We start from the raw sequence: 15566 nt of genomic DNA on the forward strand, positions 1-15566 counted from the left end.
TTTTTTAACAATATACATTTATTGTCTATTTTGTACCAGGTACCAGGAAGTGCCAGGGTGGGGACCAAAATACAAGTCCTTGCCCTTGAAAAACAATCTGTTCCTGGAAGGGTAGATTCAGTAGACTGACTGGGAGGGCTTGGGAAGGACCCAGGCAAGCACAGCATCCACCAGGCTGGCTGGCAGGTAGGAAGCAGGCAGCCAGAGCAGCTTGGCGTCCCAGCCTGGGCTGTAGCGGGTTCGGGGGTGACAAGCAGTCAGGGCATGCTCCACACATCTGCTCACCTTGGTTAGGTCCGGGTCACAGATCAGGTTCATGATGCGCCGCTGCACTTTCAGGTCTGCAGCCCCGTGAATGGTTGCAGTTAGCATCCTTTCCTGACTCCATCCCATCTTAGGTCCTATTTTCTAGATCCTTGGGCTTGTTGCCCAGTAGAGATGACTCTTAAGTTCCTTCTCCATTTTGGGGAATGGGCAGGTTCTAACTGGCCTAGACACTTTCCTGGGGCCTTCCATTTATAAGCTTGCCCACCTCCTCCTCCCAGCTGATGAGGGTCTGGCCTTACTGGCCCTCTCATTTCTCTTCATGTACCCCTGTATGTGCCCAGCTACTCACACTTGGTAAGGAAGGCCTCCCCATAGTGAGCCTGTGTGGCTGGAGGTAGTCGCGCCCAGCAGGCCTGCAGGGTGTTCTCCAAATTCTCCAGGCTGGTCACAGGGGTTCGGAAGAAGCCAGGCTCCACGATGGAGACTTGTACCCCAAAAGAAGCCACATCCCGCCTGGAGTATGGGTAGAGAGGTTTCTGGGTTCTTGCTCTATAGGGAGGGTACTTTCAGGAACATAGGTGGGGAATCTAAGATGGACAGTTATCACAGGCTAGGGATATGAGTCCTGGTAAAAAGAGAGATCCCTGCTGTTCTGAGACAAGGGGCAAGTGGGTAATGGAAGGGAGGTATTGTGTAGGATGGAAGTCAAACCCAGGAGATTGTGTATGCTAGTCCAGTGTGTTATCACTGAGTTATGCCCCTACCCAGAGGGAGGTATTTTTTCCTATCTATAATTTAGAGCAAGGGCCAGAAAACTTTATTAAAAGGCCTGATAGCAAATATTTTGGGTGCTGCAGGCCAAGAAACAAAGTTAATGATATTACTAGGTAGTTATATAACCATTTACAAAGTAACTCTTTAAAAATGCAAAAACCATTATTGGCAAGATTTGGCCTGAGAAAGGCTGCTTGCTAATCTTGATCTAAAGAAACCCTATTCCCTAGCTCCCAAAACATGGGATTACATGGACATGTAATCTAATGGGGAGAGTAGTGATATATCCCACTGCCCTTGACCAGATGTACAGTTCTAAGTAAAAAGTATGTGTTACATGATGCCAATTACAAAATTAAAGACCAAGAGCGCTTGCTTTGCATATGTGAAGTACTGGGTTTGATCCTCAGCACCACATAAAAATAAAAAAACAAAGATATTGTGCCCATGTATAACTAAAAATTATTTTTTTAAAAAATTAAAGACTAAGGGACAAGGACAAAAATGATCTGCTGAGTGATGGTGGTTAGGGCAAGCTTTCTTTTTTTTTTTTAATTTTTTAATACTTATTTATTAGTTTTCGGCGGACACAACATCTTTTGTTTGTATGTGGTGCTGAGGATCGAACCCGGGCTGCATGCATGCCAGGCCAGTGTGCTACGGCTTGAGCCACATCCCAGCCCCAGGGCAAGCTTTCTTAAAAGGTGGGCTCAGCTTGTATAACTTGGGCTTCTGCTTTAAATTCAGGCCCTGCTGTCCTTATCAAGACTCCTTTGTGCTTCCATGGAGCTTTTGAACATTATTGTTTAAAGATGAAGGGCTGAAGAACATAATGACCAAGCTCCAGAGGCAAGCAGACCTGGGGATGGAGATCCCAGTACTTCCACTAACGAGCTTTGTATTAATATCTACCTTTATAGGATTGTTGGAAGGATTAAATGAGAAAATGTAATGTAAAGCTACTTGCTCATTCAAATAGCTGTTAGTAGTTTTCCTTCTTTACTCCTGATGATAGCAGGGTTTTTTTTTTTGAACATTTACTATGTTGGGTTCTTCCATGTACCTCATTTCATTCCCAATATCCATGAGGCATGTCTTCTTATCCTGATTTAACAGGTGAGGAAAGACGGAATAAAGATAGTAACCTACCTAAGGTCATAAAGCTTACAAACAAGCTGGGTTATGAACCTATGAAGTCCAGCCCTAACCTGTCTCCTTGTCAACCTTCCATGGTGTTGTCCTAATCATCTCTGTGGATCAATGCCAAACAGGCACTAACATGAATGTTGAGTGGGCTGCCCCTTGGCTTGGAGTCCAGAGCTCTGCACCCCTCACCTCAGGCTGTCAGAGAAGGCCTCCAGGCCAAACTTGGAGACACAGTAGCCCCCGCCATTGGCTGCCAGGCGACCCAGGACGCTGGTGATGTTGATCACCCGGCCTCGGGCCCGCTGTAGCAGCGGCAATAGGGCAAGGGTGACCCCGATAGGACCCAGAGTGTTCACATTCAGCACCCGATGGAAATCATCCCATGGCAGCCATGGTGTGGGTCCGATGATACCAGCCACACCGGCATTATTCACCAGACCAAAAAGCCCTGTGGGGAGATGAGATGGGTTTTGTGTGTGTGTGTTGGGGGGGAATGAGACACTTCCATGTCCTCTCCTTCATGGGAGGATCTGAACACTGCTCCTCCCCACTGGTCCCTCTAGCTTCCCACAGCTCTTGCAAGGGACTCTGGGGGTTATTGTGGGGACCAGGAACACCCCATACCATGTTCCTGGTGGCTCTACCATACTCACCTGCTTCCCTAACATGTGTCTCCACCCATTTGGCTACCCGCTGGACACTTTGGGGATCAGTGATATCCAGCAGGGTAGTGTGGAGGCGGGAGGAGGCCATCTGCTGTAGGTTCTCTGCCCCAGAGGGGGTCAGGCAGCTGGCCAAGACTCGGAAGCCCCTCTGGTCCAGTCGTAGTGCCAGAAGGCGCCCGAAGCCTGAGTCACAGCCGGTGATGAAGACGAAGGCATCGCTGGCAGGCAGGCTTTGCCGGTCCCTCAGAAACCACAGCACTGCCCAGAACAAGGCACCCAGCAACAGAAGTAGCCACATGGCTGGACCCAAATGACCTGCAGGTGGCAGCCCAAGCTGGGCAGGAAGACTTGTTCTTTATTTTGGCCCCAAAGCCTGGGCCTCTAACATCCTCCTTAGCTAACATGTCTGGTCTGAGCAGATTGAGAAATTATCTGATTGGCAGATAATTGGCCAAGTATGGCTTATTGTGCAAAACAAAGATGTGGGCAGACCCTATATTTGTGGCTAACTAAAAAGATGAGCTAGGTTCTGTGTGCAGACCTGTCCCATGGGAACAGAGGGATCTTGTTTGTTCTCACACCTTTTCTCCTACTAAACCAGGGGCACTGGAAACCTCTAAGTGTAACCTGAGCCCTATTTATACAACCACATATAGGGCTAAGAGCCCTGCATTTCAGTCATGATGGCCCCAAACTTGCTGTGTAATGGTAGGTATCTTTCTGCATCTCTGAACCTATTTTCTCATCTAGCAAGCTGGGTTACCACCCACCAGGCCCACTCAGAATTGTGGAGGATCAGAGATAATGTGAGAGGAAGCATATCCAGTCTTCCTATAGCACCCACAACTCCCACTGTCCCACTTACCTACTCTGGGGAAAGCTGGTAGATATTACAACGTGTGAAGCTGCTCCCTTTGTTTCTGTTTAAGAGACTTTGCTTTCGGTCTTCCCAGTCTCCCACACTAGCAGCAGCTAAGCCCAAAGTCCAGAGTGGGTGGACTTGGGCGTCAGGAGTGTTAAGTGTAAGTGTGATGAGAAAGGGGAGGGCTGAGGAGGAGGAGCTAGGGAGGCTGGAGCCTATCTGACTGAAGCTAGGGTTTGGCAGAAGCCAGATTTGCCCAGGCTACCTCCTGGGCTGTCTTTCTCAGCCTGGGTTCCTGATCATTTATGCCATGGTCTCCCAGGAAGAGGAAGCTGTCAAGGATGGCAGCTTCTCCTCTCTGTTGGTGGCCCTGAAATTGTCATTCCTCTCCCTTCTCTGTCCTGAAGTGCCCCCAAGAATTAATCTCTCACCTGGTTCAGACTCATGATACTGCTTAGTGCCAGCCTGGGAGAGACCGCGAGCACGTGGAAAGGCAGAAAGCCAGAGCTGGGAAATAGGACTGCTCCTTGTCTTATTTCTCCTCTGCAGGAAACTGAAGTTTGGGACTAGGAAGCATGGGGCAGGAATCACCAGGACCTTCTCTCCAGAGGTGTGGAAAACTTCCCACCCTCTGCTAACCCAAAAGGTACTTGTATGGGATTGTAAAGATGAAGCTAGTTCCACCCTCTATCAGAAAGGCCCCTCTCCCTCAGGGAAACCTCTGAATCCTTTACTTCCATCCTCACACTGAAGCTAGTAGTTCCTTGACACACACCACATAGAAATGGACACTTCAGTTTTATTCATCGGTTACCTGTCAGTCTCCCTCCTGCCTCTGTGGGTGAGGCATGAGGGGTCGGATAGAGGGGCTAGGAGGGGGCAGACTGTAGCTGTCCTTTGTAGACATATTCCAGTGCAGTGGCAATTGTGCGCATATCCAGTTCGATGCTCCGAGCCCAGTTCTCCACATCCCCTATTTCCTGGGAAGGATGACAGGAGGGATGGAATCCAGGAATCAGGATGGGTAGGGTGGGTAGAGTGTTTCCCAGTGTGGGAACATTTTTTTTATTCATCTGGAAAGGTCTTTACTTGGATCTACTAATGGACTAATGGATTGTATTTCTTTTTTCTTTTTTTTGGTAGTAGATTGAACCCAGGGACGCTCTACTACTGAGCTATATCCCCAGCCCTTTTAAAAGAACTTTAAATCTTGAGACAGGGTCTCACTAAGTTGTTGAGGCTGGCCTAGAACTTATGATCCTTTTGCCTCAGCCTCCCATGTTGCTGGGATTACAGGAGTCTGTCACTGCACCTAGCTCTTTTCTTTTTTTTTTAAATAATATTTATTTTTTAGTTTTCGGCAGAAACAACATCTTTGTTTGTATGTGGTGATGAGGATCGAACCTGGGCCGCATGCATGCCAGGCCAGCGCGCTACCGCTTGAGCCACATCCCCAGCCTCTCTTTTCTTTCTTTTTTGTCCAGATTGGCCTTCCCACCCTCTGCTAACCCAAAAGGTCTTCCTGCCTCAACCCTTTTGAGTAGCTGGGACTATAGGTGTACTTCACAGAACTGGGGATGTTCTGAGTACTTTTTCTTTTTGGTACCAAGGTTTGAACCCCATTTTTATATATTAGTTAGAGAGACAGGGTCTTGCTGAGTTGCTTAGGGCCTCACTAAGTTGCTGAAGTTGTCTTTGAACTCTCCATCCTCCTGCCTCAGAGCTGCTGGGATTATAGGCATGTGCCACTGTGCCCCGCTGAGCACTTTTTCTTTCTTTCTTTTTTGTTAGTTTAGGGATTGGCCCTCTACTAATGAGCTACTTCTACCACCCAGCCTCTGCTTTTATTTCTTTCTTTAGCTTCTCTGACACTGTAATCATAGATGAAGTACCTGGGACAATACCCACTTCCTCCTTAATCCAAGGCCTGAGGTAATCAGACTGGAGGCAGCTATTGAGGGTTCTGATAGGGTTGTGACATGGGGAGTGTGGCCCACCTTTAGTGCTTGGTTGAAGTTCTCCACCATCCCGATCCACTGGCCTGTCTGCTTGGCAAATTGGGCAGCCTGGACCTGAAGGGTCTTCACCTCATGGTCCAGCTTTCTTTGGTTCATGTAGGCCTGGGCCACACTAAGGGTTGGAGGAGGGAGGCGATTAGCTCATCCAACTTGTGGGGGGGTGGTCTCCAGAACTAATATTCCACTGTAGTTGGGAGGCCAGTTAGGAGTTAGGGCTGGGAAAATCTTAAGATTTTGGCTCTTCATATATGTGATGCAAATGACTACCAGTACATGCAAATGAAGCCAGCTCTTTACTCCACTCCCAGGATTCCCAGGAGAGCCAAGTTTTGGGAGCTGACTAGAAACATACCATCTCCTATTCCCCAAAGGAGTTCCTGCAGCTGGGTGGGGGGAAGGGAGGGTTAACCTGGTGGGACATCCCTGAGGGAAATGAGGGTATGGTGATGCTGGGAAAATCTTGCAGCAGGGACACATCTGGCAATGACTGGAAGTCCAGGGATCTGTGCAAGAAGTTGGGAAGAGAATTGGGCCCCTCTCTGAATCTGGGGTGGGGTGGGAGAGCAACCCCCTCTCCCCAGAAACCCTGGGTCAGGAGAGAATATCAAGGGGTTTCTTCTTGGATCTCTCCTCTAACTCTTCTTTCGCCCACACAGATGAAAGAAAACACACACACTGCCTCTCTTCTTCTCCAGGCAATCATTTTCTCTTCTCTTTAACCAAGGTTAACTGGCTGCAGTTACCATTGCTATTACTGGGTTGGTGTCCCCAATCCTCTAACAATGTTTTTTTTGCTTCCCCCTCCCCTGCAATGATTATTCGCCCTTCCTTATTGGCCAATTAATCTTTCACCCCCCTACCCCAAAGCTCTAGGTCAGCCAGGAGAATCCACATCCGGTGCCCCCACCCACTGGAATGTGTGGGGGCTGAAGGAGACAAGGGATGGGGGGGGGTCACGAGAGTGGGCAGGACACCTGACAAGGGCTGAGATAAACTGAGTCTTTGTTTTTCTTTCTGGGGAATAAGAGGAGCCGTGGGCAGCAACACAAAACCCTTTCTAATCTGGCTTTGGCTTAGCTGCCCTCCAAGCTGAAAGTGGGGTGGCTTCTAGAAAAGAGAAGAGAAAAAAGCCTGGGCCAACTGCACAAATGGTGGCACAGCACAGCCCAGGAGGCGCCAATGTGGGAGGGAGAAGAGACAAAAACCTGCCCCTCCTCTTTGGGAAACAGCACTGAGTGAAGAGAGCTGCCTGGAGGGAAGGGAAATTAGAGGTCCCAACCACAGCCACAGCCTTCCTTTTCCCTCATCTCCCCCCAGATGAGTAATGAAGACGACCCCAGCCCCTGCATGACTCCCTAGGATGACTCAGTCTCTGGATTCACAACCAAGCTCTTTCACTTGCCCTAGGGTGGAAGGCACCACACTGCCTCCTTTCTTCTAACAGAGGATCAAATCAAAACCTCTGAACTCTTCTGGGTCACTCAGGGTCAGGAGACAATGTTTTTTGTTCCTTCCCAAGTCTTTGGCGATTACTGGCATTCTCATTTAAGGCTGGGGTAGGGGGTCATCTCTGGAGACTCAGAAGGAGGCTAAGAGACAGCCTGGCTCTGCCCTAGCTCCTGGCATAGGTTCCACCTTCACCCCCACCAGCTGTGCCATCCCTTTCCTGCCAGCTGTTGCTCAGGCTTGCCAGAGGGTGGGAGGTGAAGAAGGAGAGGGTGGTAAGCTGTGGTGAAGGAGGGTGTTCTCTCTCCCACAGAAGTGACAGCTGGACTTGGAAGGGCAAAGGGATGTGGGCAGATGGCATCACGTTGTTAAGTGCCAGGCAAGTTAATGTGAGGAGGGGGAAATCTGGCTGCTTCTCCAACCACGGCAGCTGCTCCTCCGTCGCACCGTGTTAGCCGTCAGAGCTGACTCCGACCTCTCTCCACAAAGTTGAACTGGGAGGTCAGGGTAGGATAGGGGAACAAATGGAACATCCCAACCCTTTAAAACAGCCTAAGGGTCAGACACCTTGTTAGTGTCTGACTTGGGGGAGGGTGGGGGAGGGAGCCGGTGTTCATAGGAAGAGGTTCATACCCCACATTGAGGTGATCCACCAAAGCTTCTGTCAGGCAGGTCGCTGCAGTGATAGCCTCGCGCCTCCTCTTCTCTGGGTGTGGGGGAAAAGGGATTGGAAACATGGTTTTTGAGGGTGGTGCCAAAGAGTTCCTCACCCACCCATTACTATTCTGCTAGTTCCCCAAACATCCAACTAATCTGGGAATGCCCTAGCCGAAAAGGATCTTGCAAAACATAAAGCAATCTCATTTAATTTTGGAGATGAGAAAATACCCTGAGAGGGGAAGGGAAGCGCTCAGGGATGCCAACCAGTCAGTTCCAGCGCCCAGGACTCCTGACTCCCAGGCCTCCTTTCTCCACTGATTTGGCTAAAGGATCTGTAACTCTGGGATTCCCAGACTAGATTCAGGAAAAGCAGTGCCTCATCTCCTCCTGGGTGGTTTTGGGCCTCCTAGAATCCAGTCTCTGGGAGGTCCCTGACACACTCCTCTCTCAGGACAGTCCCTTCCCACTTCCAGTATGAGAGGCTCCCCCGGACCAATGGCAAGGCGCCCCTGAGCAAGGGGCGGGGTTAGGATGACGCCAAGGCGGGATTGGGGGCGTTGCCGAGGGGACTGGAGAGTTGCCAAAAGGACCGGAGACTGTGGGTCCCGGAACGAAATTCCGAAAAAGCCGCCCCCTATTCTCTCTCCTCCACCCCCGCTGCCCGTCAGCCCTAGCCCTTCCCTGGATCTGGGCTGTTACTTGAGGTCTAGGCCTCCGGTAGAAGCTAGGCCGCGGCCGGGGAGGAAAAGGCCGACAGGAGATTCGGCTCACCCTGCAGCTCCTTGCGCTCATTCTGCTTGGCCTGGTGTTCTTTGAGCAGGCGGGACAGCATGGTCGTGACGGGGCTGGGGGTTGGGCACGCCCGCCCCCCTCCTGCTGCCGGAGCTGGAATGCACCTCGGTTCCCGCGGGACCGGGGTCACGTGACCGCAACGTCACGTGAGGTCGGGACCCGCCCTCTTTTAGAGATGTGGGATGGTTGGTTAGGAAAGAGGATTTTAACGATTCCAACCCTAGAGGATTGGCACAGCCGGTGAGCCCTTTTCTTTATTGGGTGCTCACTCTGGTGAGTGTTGGAAGGAGTTTTCTTTAGTGCCCATATTGCAGAGCCAGTTTTTAACATCTCCCTGGCTCTCAGGCGTTGCCAGGCTGTCCATCACGGTTCGGTTGTTGGGGCGGCCGAGGCTCCCTCGGCTCATTGAAATTCTTTTCGTTCCCTCGCCCTACCTCCTGGCAGTACTGAACAGTTCTCAGTTGATTCCCAACTCCCTCTCTCTAGAAGAGAACGCTTTCGTCTTTTCCAGCCCTTTCTCTTCTCACCACGCTGCCGAGGTCCCTCAATTTTCAATATAGAGAAGCATTTTATGCCCTTCAAGAGGCCTTCTAAGGAGGTTTGCTAACTTGGCGGACTCTGTGTGGTGAATGTGCAATTCCATCTCTGTCCTTTTGTGGTCAGGGAATGCGAAGTGCTGTGGCCAAAGTAAAAGGTAAATTATACAACGCCTCTCTGAACTGTAGAAGAATGTTTCCAGGATTAACGCCAACAAGAAAAATTATAAACATCATCAATATATTGCTGTCGCTACAATGACTATTGGTATATCTTCTTCTTCTTTTCCTTTCTTTAATAAAAGAAACTTTGTTTAGAGATGAGGGGGTCTCGCTTTGTTGCCCAGGCTAGTCTCGAATTCGCCATTCTACTGCCTCAGTCTCCTAAATACTGGCATCCAGCTCTTGGTGGATCTTAACATGCTGAGTGACTTTGGGCAGTTTGCTTACCCACTCTGGATTTTGATTCTCAACCCTGACTAAACACTAGAATCACATGGGAGAGCTTTCAATTATTTATTTTTGGATACTGGGTATTGAACCCAGGGACTCTCCACCACATCCCAGCTTCTTAAAAAGAAAAAAAAAAAAAAGAAAGAAAGAAAGAAAAGAAAAGAAAAAAAAGGGTCTCGCTAAGTTGCTGAGGCTGTCCTCAAACTTGGTGATTCTTCTGTTCCAGCCTTCAGAGTAAATGGGGTTATAGATGTGTACTACTATGGAGGTCCATGTGGGAGCTTTAAAAAATTCCTTGATCTCAAGTTTATTAAATAGATTCTCAAGAGGTGAAGCCAAGACATTAGTATTTTATAGGATGTGTGATTCTAATGTGCACTCAGTGTTTAGAATCACTGGGCTAAACCACATCTAAGACTTTCCAACTTTGACATGAACACATTTTATGATTCAGTGGCATAATTAAACTTATTTCATTATATCTACTATCAGGGGAGGATAAATGAGTACTGGTTGAGTTAGAATAAAACATTCTTATGAATTTTCTGAATAAGAGTTAAAAATTACTGATTGTTTGGTCAATTCAGCTATATCCAGAATAATACCCTAAATCCTGAAAGATGTGCAACCATCAAATTATAAGTGAGGAGAAGCATATGAAATGGTTAAGTGGCCACATAACGCAGAACATTAAGTGACAAAATACAAATTTTAAATAGCAGTTGGGGTGTAGCTCAATGGTAGAGTTTGCCTGGAATGTGGGAGGCCCTGGGTTCCATCTCCAGCACTACTGCCCACCCCCCTCAAAAAAGATCTAAGTAAAAGTGTTGGATACTTTGTATGTAAGTGTCTGTGTGCTCATCTATATACTAGGAACATTTCCCCAACATTTCCTGAGTATTTACAAGAGATTAAACACTTTACATGTTTTAATTTATTTAATCCCTGGAACAAACCTGTGAAGTATCATTATCATCTGTAGTTTGTGAAGGGAAAATCTGAGGTATGGAGTATCTAAGTAATGAAGCTATCAGTGTAGGGCTAGGATACCCTTCAGGCTCTGACTCCACAGCCTGAGTGTGACCACTCTATATAGCATATTAATGGGAGAAATCCCAGGAGGAGAGGCCCAGATGCATTTCTCAAGGAAGCTCCCCGTCTGGTCATCATGCCCCTCTAGCTTGCTGGGCATGAGCTGGAGGGAATCCTGGCAAGGGTGGAGCTTTTGGGAAGAGGCTCTTCTCCAGAGAAGGGCTGATCAATAGAAGCGGGAAGAGTGAGAGCATCACAGGGCAGCGTGGCCCAGTCCTCCCCCCTCTCTGGCTCCTGCTTCCAACTGCAGTGAGCAAGCAAAATAGAGGCAGGTTGGAAGGTGCCTGGTGTTTCATTCCAAGTTGGGGGACTTGGGAGGGAAGGACATGGGTTGGCAGGGGTACCAGAGATGGTGACATGGTACAAGTGAAACACAAGGTGAAGGGGGTTAGTGCTGGGGGCTTCAGGGATAAGTGCGAAAAGATTAGGCTGACTCAGGGAGAGTGTCAGGCTCATCTTCTCTTACCCTCACCCCTCTTGGCATACCTCCCAACATTTTCACAATTAGGGTAGAGACAGCATAGATTCTGCAGTCATTAGCCCTGGCTACCTCTCCTATGGTACACTGGCTGTTCCTTTGCCCTAGAGTTGGACGATGGACATGGGGTACCTTTATCTGGTGACCCCGTCTGATCTCTCCAGGGTAATCCTCCATCTTTTCTTTTCTCAGGTCCTTGTTGTTCACTGTCTAACATCAGTTTCTGTTGTGGGTGAAGCTCTGATCCACCTTCCTGTGGTAGAGATGAAAACAAGTTGCATGTATATCCAGAGACTGAATCTTGAAATTTGAAGTCTCCTTTCTGCTTACCTCTCCCTACAACCTCGTACCCAGATTCTTTTCCCTTAGATGGAATGAATGCAACTCCATGGTCATGTTTCCACTAATTTCCCTATTCCTTGGAGATAACTCTTAGAATTAGGTTTTTTTTTTTTTTTGTACCAAGAATTAAACTCAGGAGCACTCAACCACTGAGCCACATTGCCACCCCTTTTTGTAATTTATTTAGACACAGGGTCCACTGAGTTGCTTAGGGCCTCATTAAGTTGCAGAGGCTGGCTTTGAACTTGCGAGCCTCCTGCCTCAGCCTCTGGTGCTGCTGGAATTACAGGTGTTTTCCACTGCATCCGGCTTAGAATTAGTTTTAATTAGCAAGCTCCAAACTGATTGACTGGGAAAGCACTAGGGCTGGAAGTTGCTGAGTTGTTAGGGGTTAGGTGAGGACTGAGAGAGGCCCTGGAGGAAGTGGAGAAGACTTTGCATACTGGGAAATCTGGCTGGGCTTCAAGTGAGGGGGCTGTTGGTGGTGTGGCCAAGTTCCAAATGTTGGCTTGAAGCCAGGGCTCAAAGAAAAGGGGCCCTCAAGATGGTCTAAATGGCTCCCTGTGGGAAGTGACCTTCCAGTCCTCTACCCAAGATGCAAGAGTATTTCTTAGACCCTCAAAGACCAGAACGGTCAAGCCATTTCCCCATAGACTCCCCTCAATCACATTTATGTTCTTTCTCTTACAACCACTCCCAGAGTTCAAGCTTTGGCTACAGCCAGCATTTAGAGGCAGGCAGGAGGATTCCAGTGCTGGAGAGGTGGGTGGGGTGAGAAAGTCTTCATGCTGTGTATTTTGAGGAGGGAAAGCCTGACCCTGGGACCTATGCTTCAAGTCTTTGTTGCCAAATGAGAAGGAGGGAGAAGTTAACTCTGGAGTGTGTGTTCTGGAAGTGTTTGTTTGTAAGCTAGAGACAAACTGGAAAATTGTGGTCTGGGGAGCTGAAATATAGGGATCCCAGATGGAGGGGAACAAAGGAAGGGGGAAGGGAATGGAGAAATCTTTATTTTCCTCACTCAGACAAAGGCCAAAGTCTTTGCTGGGTCTGGACATTTCTTAATTTTTTAAAGAATTTTGAAATTATTTTGAAATAATTTTAAACTCAGAGGAAGTTGCAAAAAATAGTGCATGAGGTCCCTTTATTCAGTTTCCCCCAATGGTGACATCATATATAACTGGTAGTGCAATATTAAAACCAGGAATTTGACATTGGTACAGAATTGTTAAGTAGCCCACAGCCTTATTCAATTTTCACCATTCACACATGCATTCATTTGTGTGTATGTGGCACTATGCAGTTTTATCGCATGTATAGAATCAGCTCAACCCCAAGTAGATGAATAGAATTCCCCTAAAGCAGTATTGAGACCAGAATGTTGGAGTGGAGCATAATATTGTATTGAGAATTGAATTAAATAGCTCAGTGATAGAGCACCTGTCTATTGTGCACAAGATGTAAGACCCTGGGTTCAATCCCCAACCCTCCAAACCAACAAAAAACAACCCTCCAAAGTACTGATGCTGCATTATTCCTGCATAATTCCACTCATATAACATTTTCAAGTGACAAAACTGTATAGATGAAGAACATATTAGTAGTTTCCAGGTCACAAAGATGGAAGGATGGGTCCATTATAAAGGGATAGCAGGAGAACATAAGGGATCTCCTTTATGGAATTGAGTTCTGTATCTTGATTATGCTCCATTTCAACATTATGGTCTCAATTCTGCTTTAGGGAAAATCTACTTGTCTAAATTTACTAGTCTGGTCCAGTGTTCTTGTGAGTTACCAGCACTCCCTTGCCCCACTATTTATAGACAGGCTAATTTTGGGTGGCCAATCTCTGTTCTACTTTTTCCTTCTGTGGCATGTGAGGTGACTTCTCAAATATTTGGGCAGAGGAGGTCAGATGCAGATTCTTGGCATTTGATTTCACCCTTAGATTTATCAGAAGCCAGGGAAGTGGAAACGGAGGCAGGCAGAAGCAGCAGGTGCAGGGAGGAAGGTGGCTGGGACACTAAAGGTTTTATGGCCTGAGTTGGAGGGAGTTAGAAGTCCTGGGTTCTATCCTGATTTTGCTATTCTGCATTCTCTTACCAGCTCCTCTCTACTGTCAGGGGCTCTGAGAAAACAGATGGAGAGGGCATATCTGGGGAATAATGAAAGTAGAATACTGGTCAGCACATGTATTTCCTTCATAGCACTTGTTTAGAGGTGAAACTACTTTCCTATAGAGGATGTCTACAGGTGAAGTATTACAAAAACAGAAGGTCAAATCATCAAACATATTTTAACTTACCTGGAGCAAGGATTGTTCAGGGACGGCAGACTGAGAGCCCACCTGCTTTTTTTTTTTTTTTTTTCCTACAAAAAAGTATGATTCTGAACAAAGAAGCAAATGAGATAAAGGGAACATGGGAAGAAGTGGTAGGTAGGTTATGTATTAGAGCTTTGAGGAAAGGAGAGAATCATAAGAATATGAGAGCTATTGACAGGCAGAGACATTAGTGATATTGAGAAATAATCTGAGAAAGATTCCAAATGTGACAGAGAGAAGGAGGGGCAAACATAGAATTTGTGATAGACAAAAAACAGACAGAGAAGGGAAAGATGGACAGTTGAATATACATATGACCAATATCGAGTAAGAAAGGAGAGTGGGAAGGGAAAGTAGGAGCCTGCAAAGTACCGGTTTTGCCAAATTATTTTCTATCTCTTCTCCTGGCTCCATTTCTGGATTGGAGTTATAAATAGCAGAGGGTTGGAAAATGTCCCCTCCCTTTGCTTCTGTCCCAGCCTTGGGGGGAAGGGAGAGAAAGAGGGACAGGCTGTTAGGTCCCTGTGGAGATCCCTCTTCTGCCCCACCCAGCTCCTGCCTGTGCCAGCCCAGGACTCTGGTCTTCCAGTCTCCTTCCCTTTTGATGCATGGGAAGTGTACAGTCCTGGGAAGTCTGGTAACTGAGACACCCTTTCCATCCTTCAGTCTCTTGGATCTTGTCTCTTTCACCCCTGCCATTCTTTGACACCACCTATCTCCTCCTACCAGCTAATTTGCTCTTCATATATAACACTCAGGCTTTTCTTGTCCTCCCCTCCTTCATTCTAGTCTTTGTTGATGGAACTATTGCACTTCTTTCTCCTTCTCTATTTTTTTTCTTTCTCCATTTCTTTATTTGTTACCCTCCCTATACTTCCGGAGTGCTCTGTGCTCTTTGCCTCGGCCTTTTTCTCTGTTCTTTGAATGCTGGTAATGTGCTGAGTGTGGTGGCGCAGGCCTGTAATCCCAACAACTCAGGAGGCTGAGGCAGGAGGATCACAAGTTGAAAGCCAGCCTCAGCATATCAGCGAGGCACTGAACAACTTAGCGAGAGCCTGTCTCAAAATAAAAATAAAAAAGGTCTGGGGATGTGGCTCAGTGATTAAGCGCCCTTGGGTTCAATCCCCGGTACCAAAAGAAAAGAAAAGAAAAAATGCTGACAATGTGACTAGCATTGCCTCTACCATTGCCAGTCTCTGGGGCGTGGGAAGTGGTTTTCCAGCAGCCTGAGGGATGCTCTGTGCGATGGTGGGGAGGCGGGATGCTAAGGGACCATACCCCCAGAATTTCTCCCCTTCCTCTCCTCTGCTTTTGTCTGTATAGCTCTCTTCCCAGGTTGTCTTTCGGTCTCATCCTACTTCTCACTTACTCTCTCTTCTGCTCCTCCTATTTGTACTTCTTTGCTCCCTCCCCATTTCTAGGCGCCATCTCCGCCTCTTTAGGATAGGGGTGCGGGAGAATGGGGAGGAGAAGGCAGCATTGGGGTGGGGCGGAGCTGGTGTTGGGCTGGGGGTGCAGGGGGAACAAGGCCAATTCCTACTGAGGGTCTGGGCGTCTTTTGAAAACATGCTGTAGTCTCCACCTGCCGCGGGAAAGAGGGGGCGGGGCCGAGGGCGGGACTTGGGCGGCACCCCAGGAGAGGCGGCGGGAGCCTAGTGGACTCCCAAGCTCCGGCTGCTGTAGTTGTCCTAGCCGATGCTGGTGCTGCGGAGGGG

The 15566-nt window shown here is 48.0% G+C and overlaps 2 protein-coding genes across 2 annotated transcripts; both read right to left on the bottom strand.

The window, feature by feature from the left end:
* Rdh5 (retinol dehydrogenase 5) lies at window positions 1-3876 on the bottom strand. Its single transcript, XM_046466734.2, has 5 exons — window positions 3718-3876; window positions 2841-3186; window positions 2377-2635; window positions 617-780; window positions 1-341 (listed from the first exon to the last, which is right to left on the bottom strand). The coding sequence occupies exons 2-5, from the start codon at window positions 3148-3150 to the stop codon at window positions 118-120; spliced, it is 957 nt and encodes a 318-aa protein (XP_046322690.1). The 5' UTR covers window positions 3151-3186; window positions 3718-3876; the 3' UTR covers window positions 1-117.
* Window positions 3877-4493: 617 nt separating this feature from the next.
* On the bottom strand, window positions 4494-8776 carry Bloc1s1 (biogenesis of lysosomal organelles complex 1 subunit 1). Its single transcript, XM_046466735.1, has 4 exons — window positions 8610-8776; window positions 7812-7884; window positions 5712-5844; window positions 4494-4694 (listed from the first exon to the last, which is right to left on the bottom strand). Exons 1-4 carry the CDS (start codon window positions 8668-8670, stop codon window positions 4584-4586), a joined length of 378 nt encoding a protein of 125 aa, XP_046322691.1. The 5' UTR covers window positions 8671-8776; the 3' UTR covers window positions 4494-4583.
* Between the last annotated feature and the right edge of the window lie 6790 nt (window positions 8777-15566).

Source organism: Marmota monax, unplaced genomic scaffold, assembly GCF_021218885.2.
Source record: "Marmota monax isolate L192 unplaced genomic scaffold, Marmota_monax_Labrador192_F-V1.1 WCK01_AAM20220418_F8-fsc00151, whole genome shotgun sequence".
Taxonomy (NCBI): domain Eukaryota; kingdom Metazoa; phylum Chordata; class Mammalia; order Rodentia; family Sciuridae; genus Marmota; species Marmota monax.

Excerpts from the sequence above, each read along its gene's own strand:
- Bloc1s1 (XM_046466735.1), bottom strand. The coding sequence starts at position 8,670 with ATGCTGTCCCGCCTGCTCAAAGAACACCAGGCCAAGCAGAATGAGCGC. Across the intron at positions 7,885-8,609 it reads TGAGCGCAAGGAGCTGCAGG|AGAAGAGGAGGCGCGAGGCT; the intron begins GTGAGCCGAATC and ends CCCCACACCCAG. Across the intron at positions 5,845-7,811 it reads GTGGATCACCTCAATGTGGG|TGTGGCCCAGGCCTACATGA; the intron begins GTATGAACCTCT and ends TCCAACCCTTAG.
- Rdh5 (XM_046466734.2), bottom strand. The coding sequence starts at position 3,150 with ATGTGGCTACTTCTGTTGCTGGGTGCCTTGTTCTGGGCAGTGCTGTGG. Across the intron at positions 781-2,376 it reads GCCTTCTCTGACAGCCTGAG|GCGGGATGTGGCTTCTTTTG; the intron begins GTGAGGGGTGCA and ends CCCATACTCCAG. Across the intron at positions 342-616 it reads GGAGGCCTTCCTTACCAAGT|ACCTGAAAGTGCAGCGGCGC; the intron begins GTGAGTAGCTGG and ends ACGGGGCTGCAG.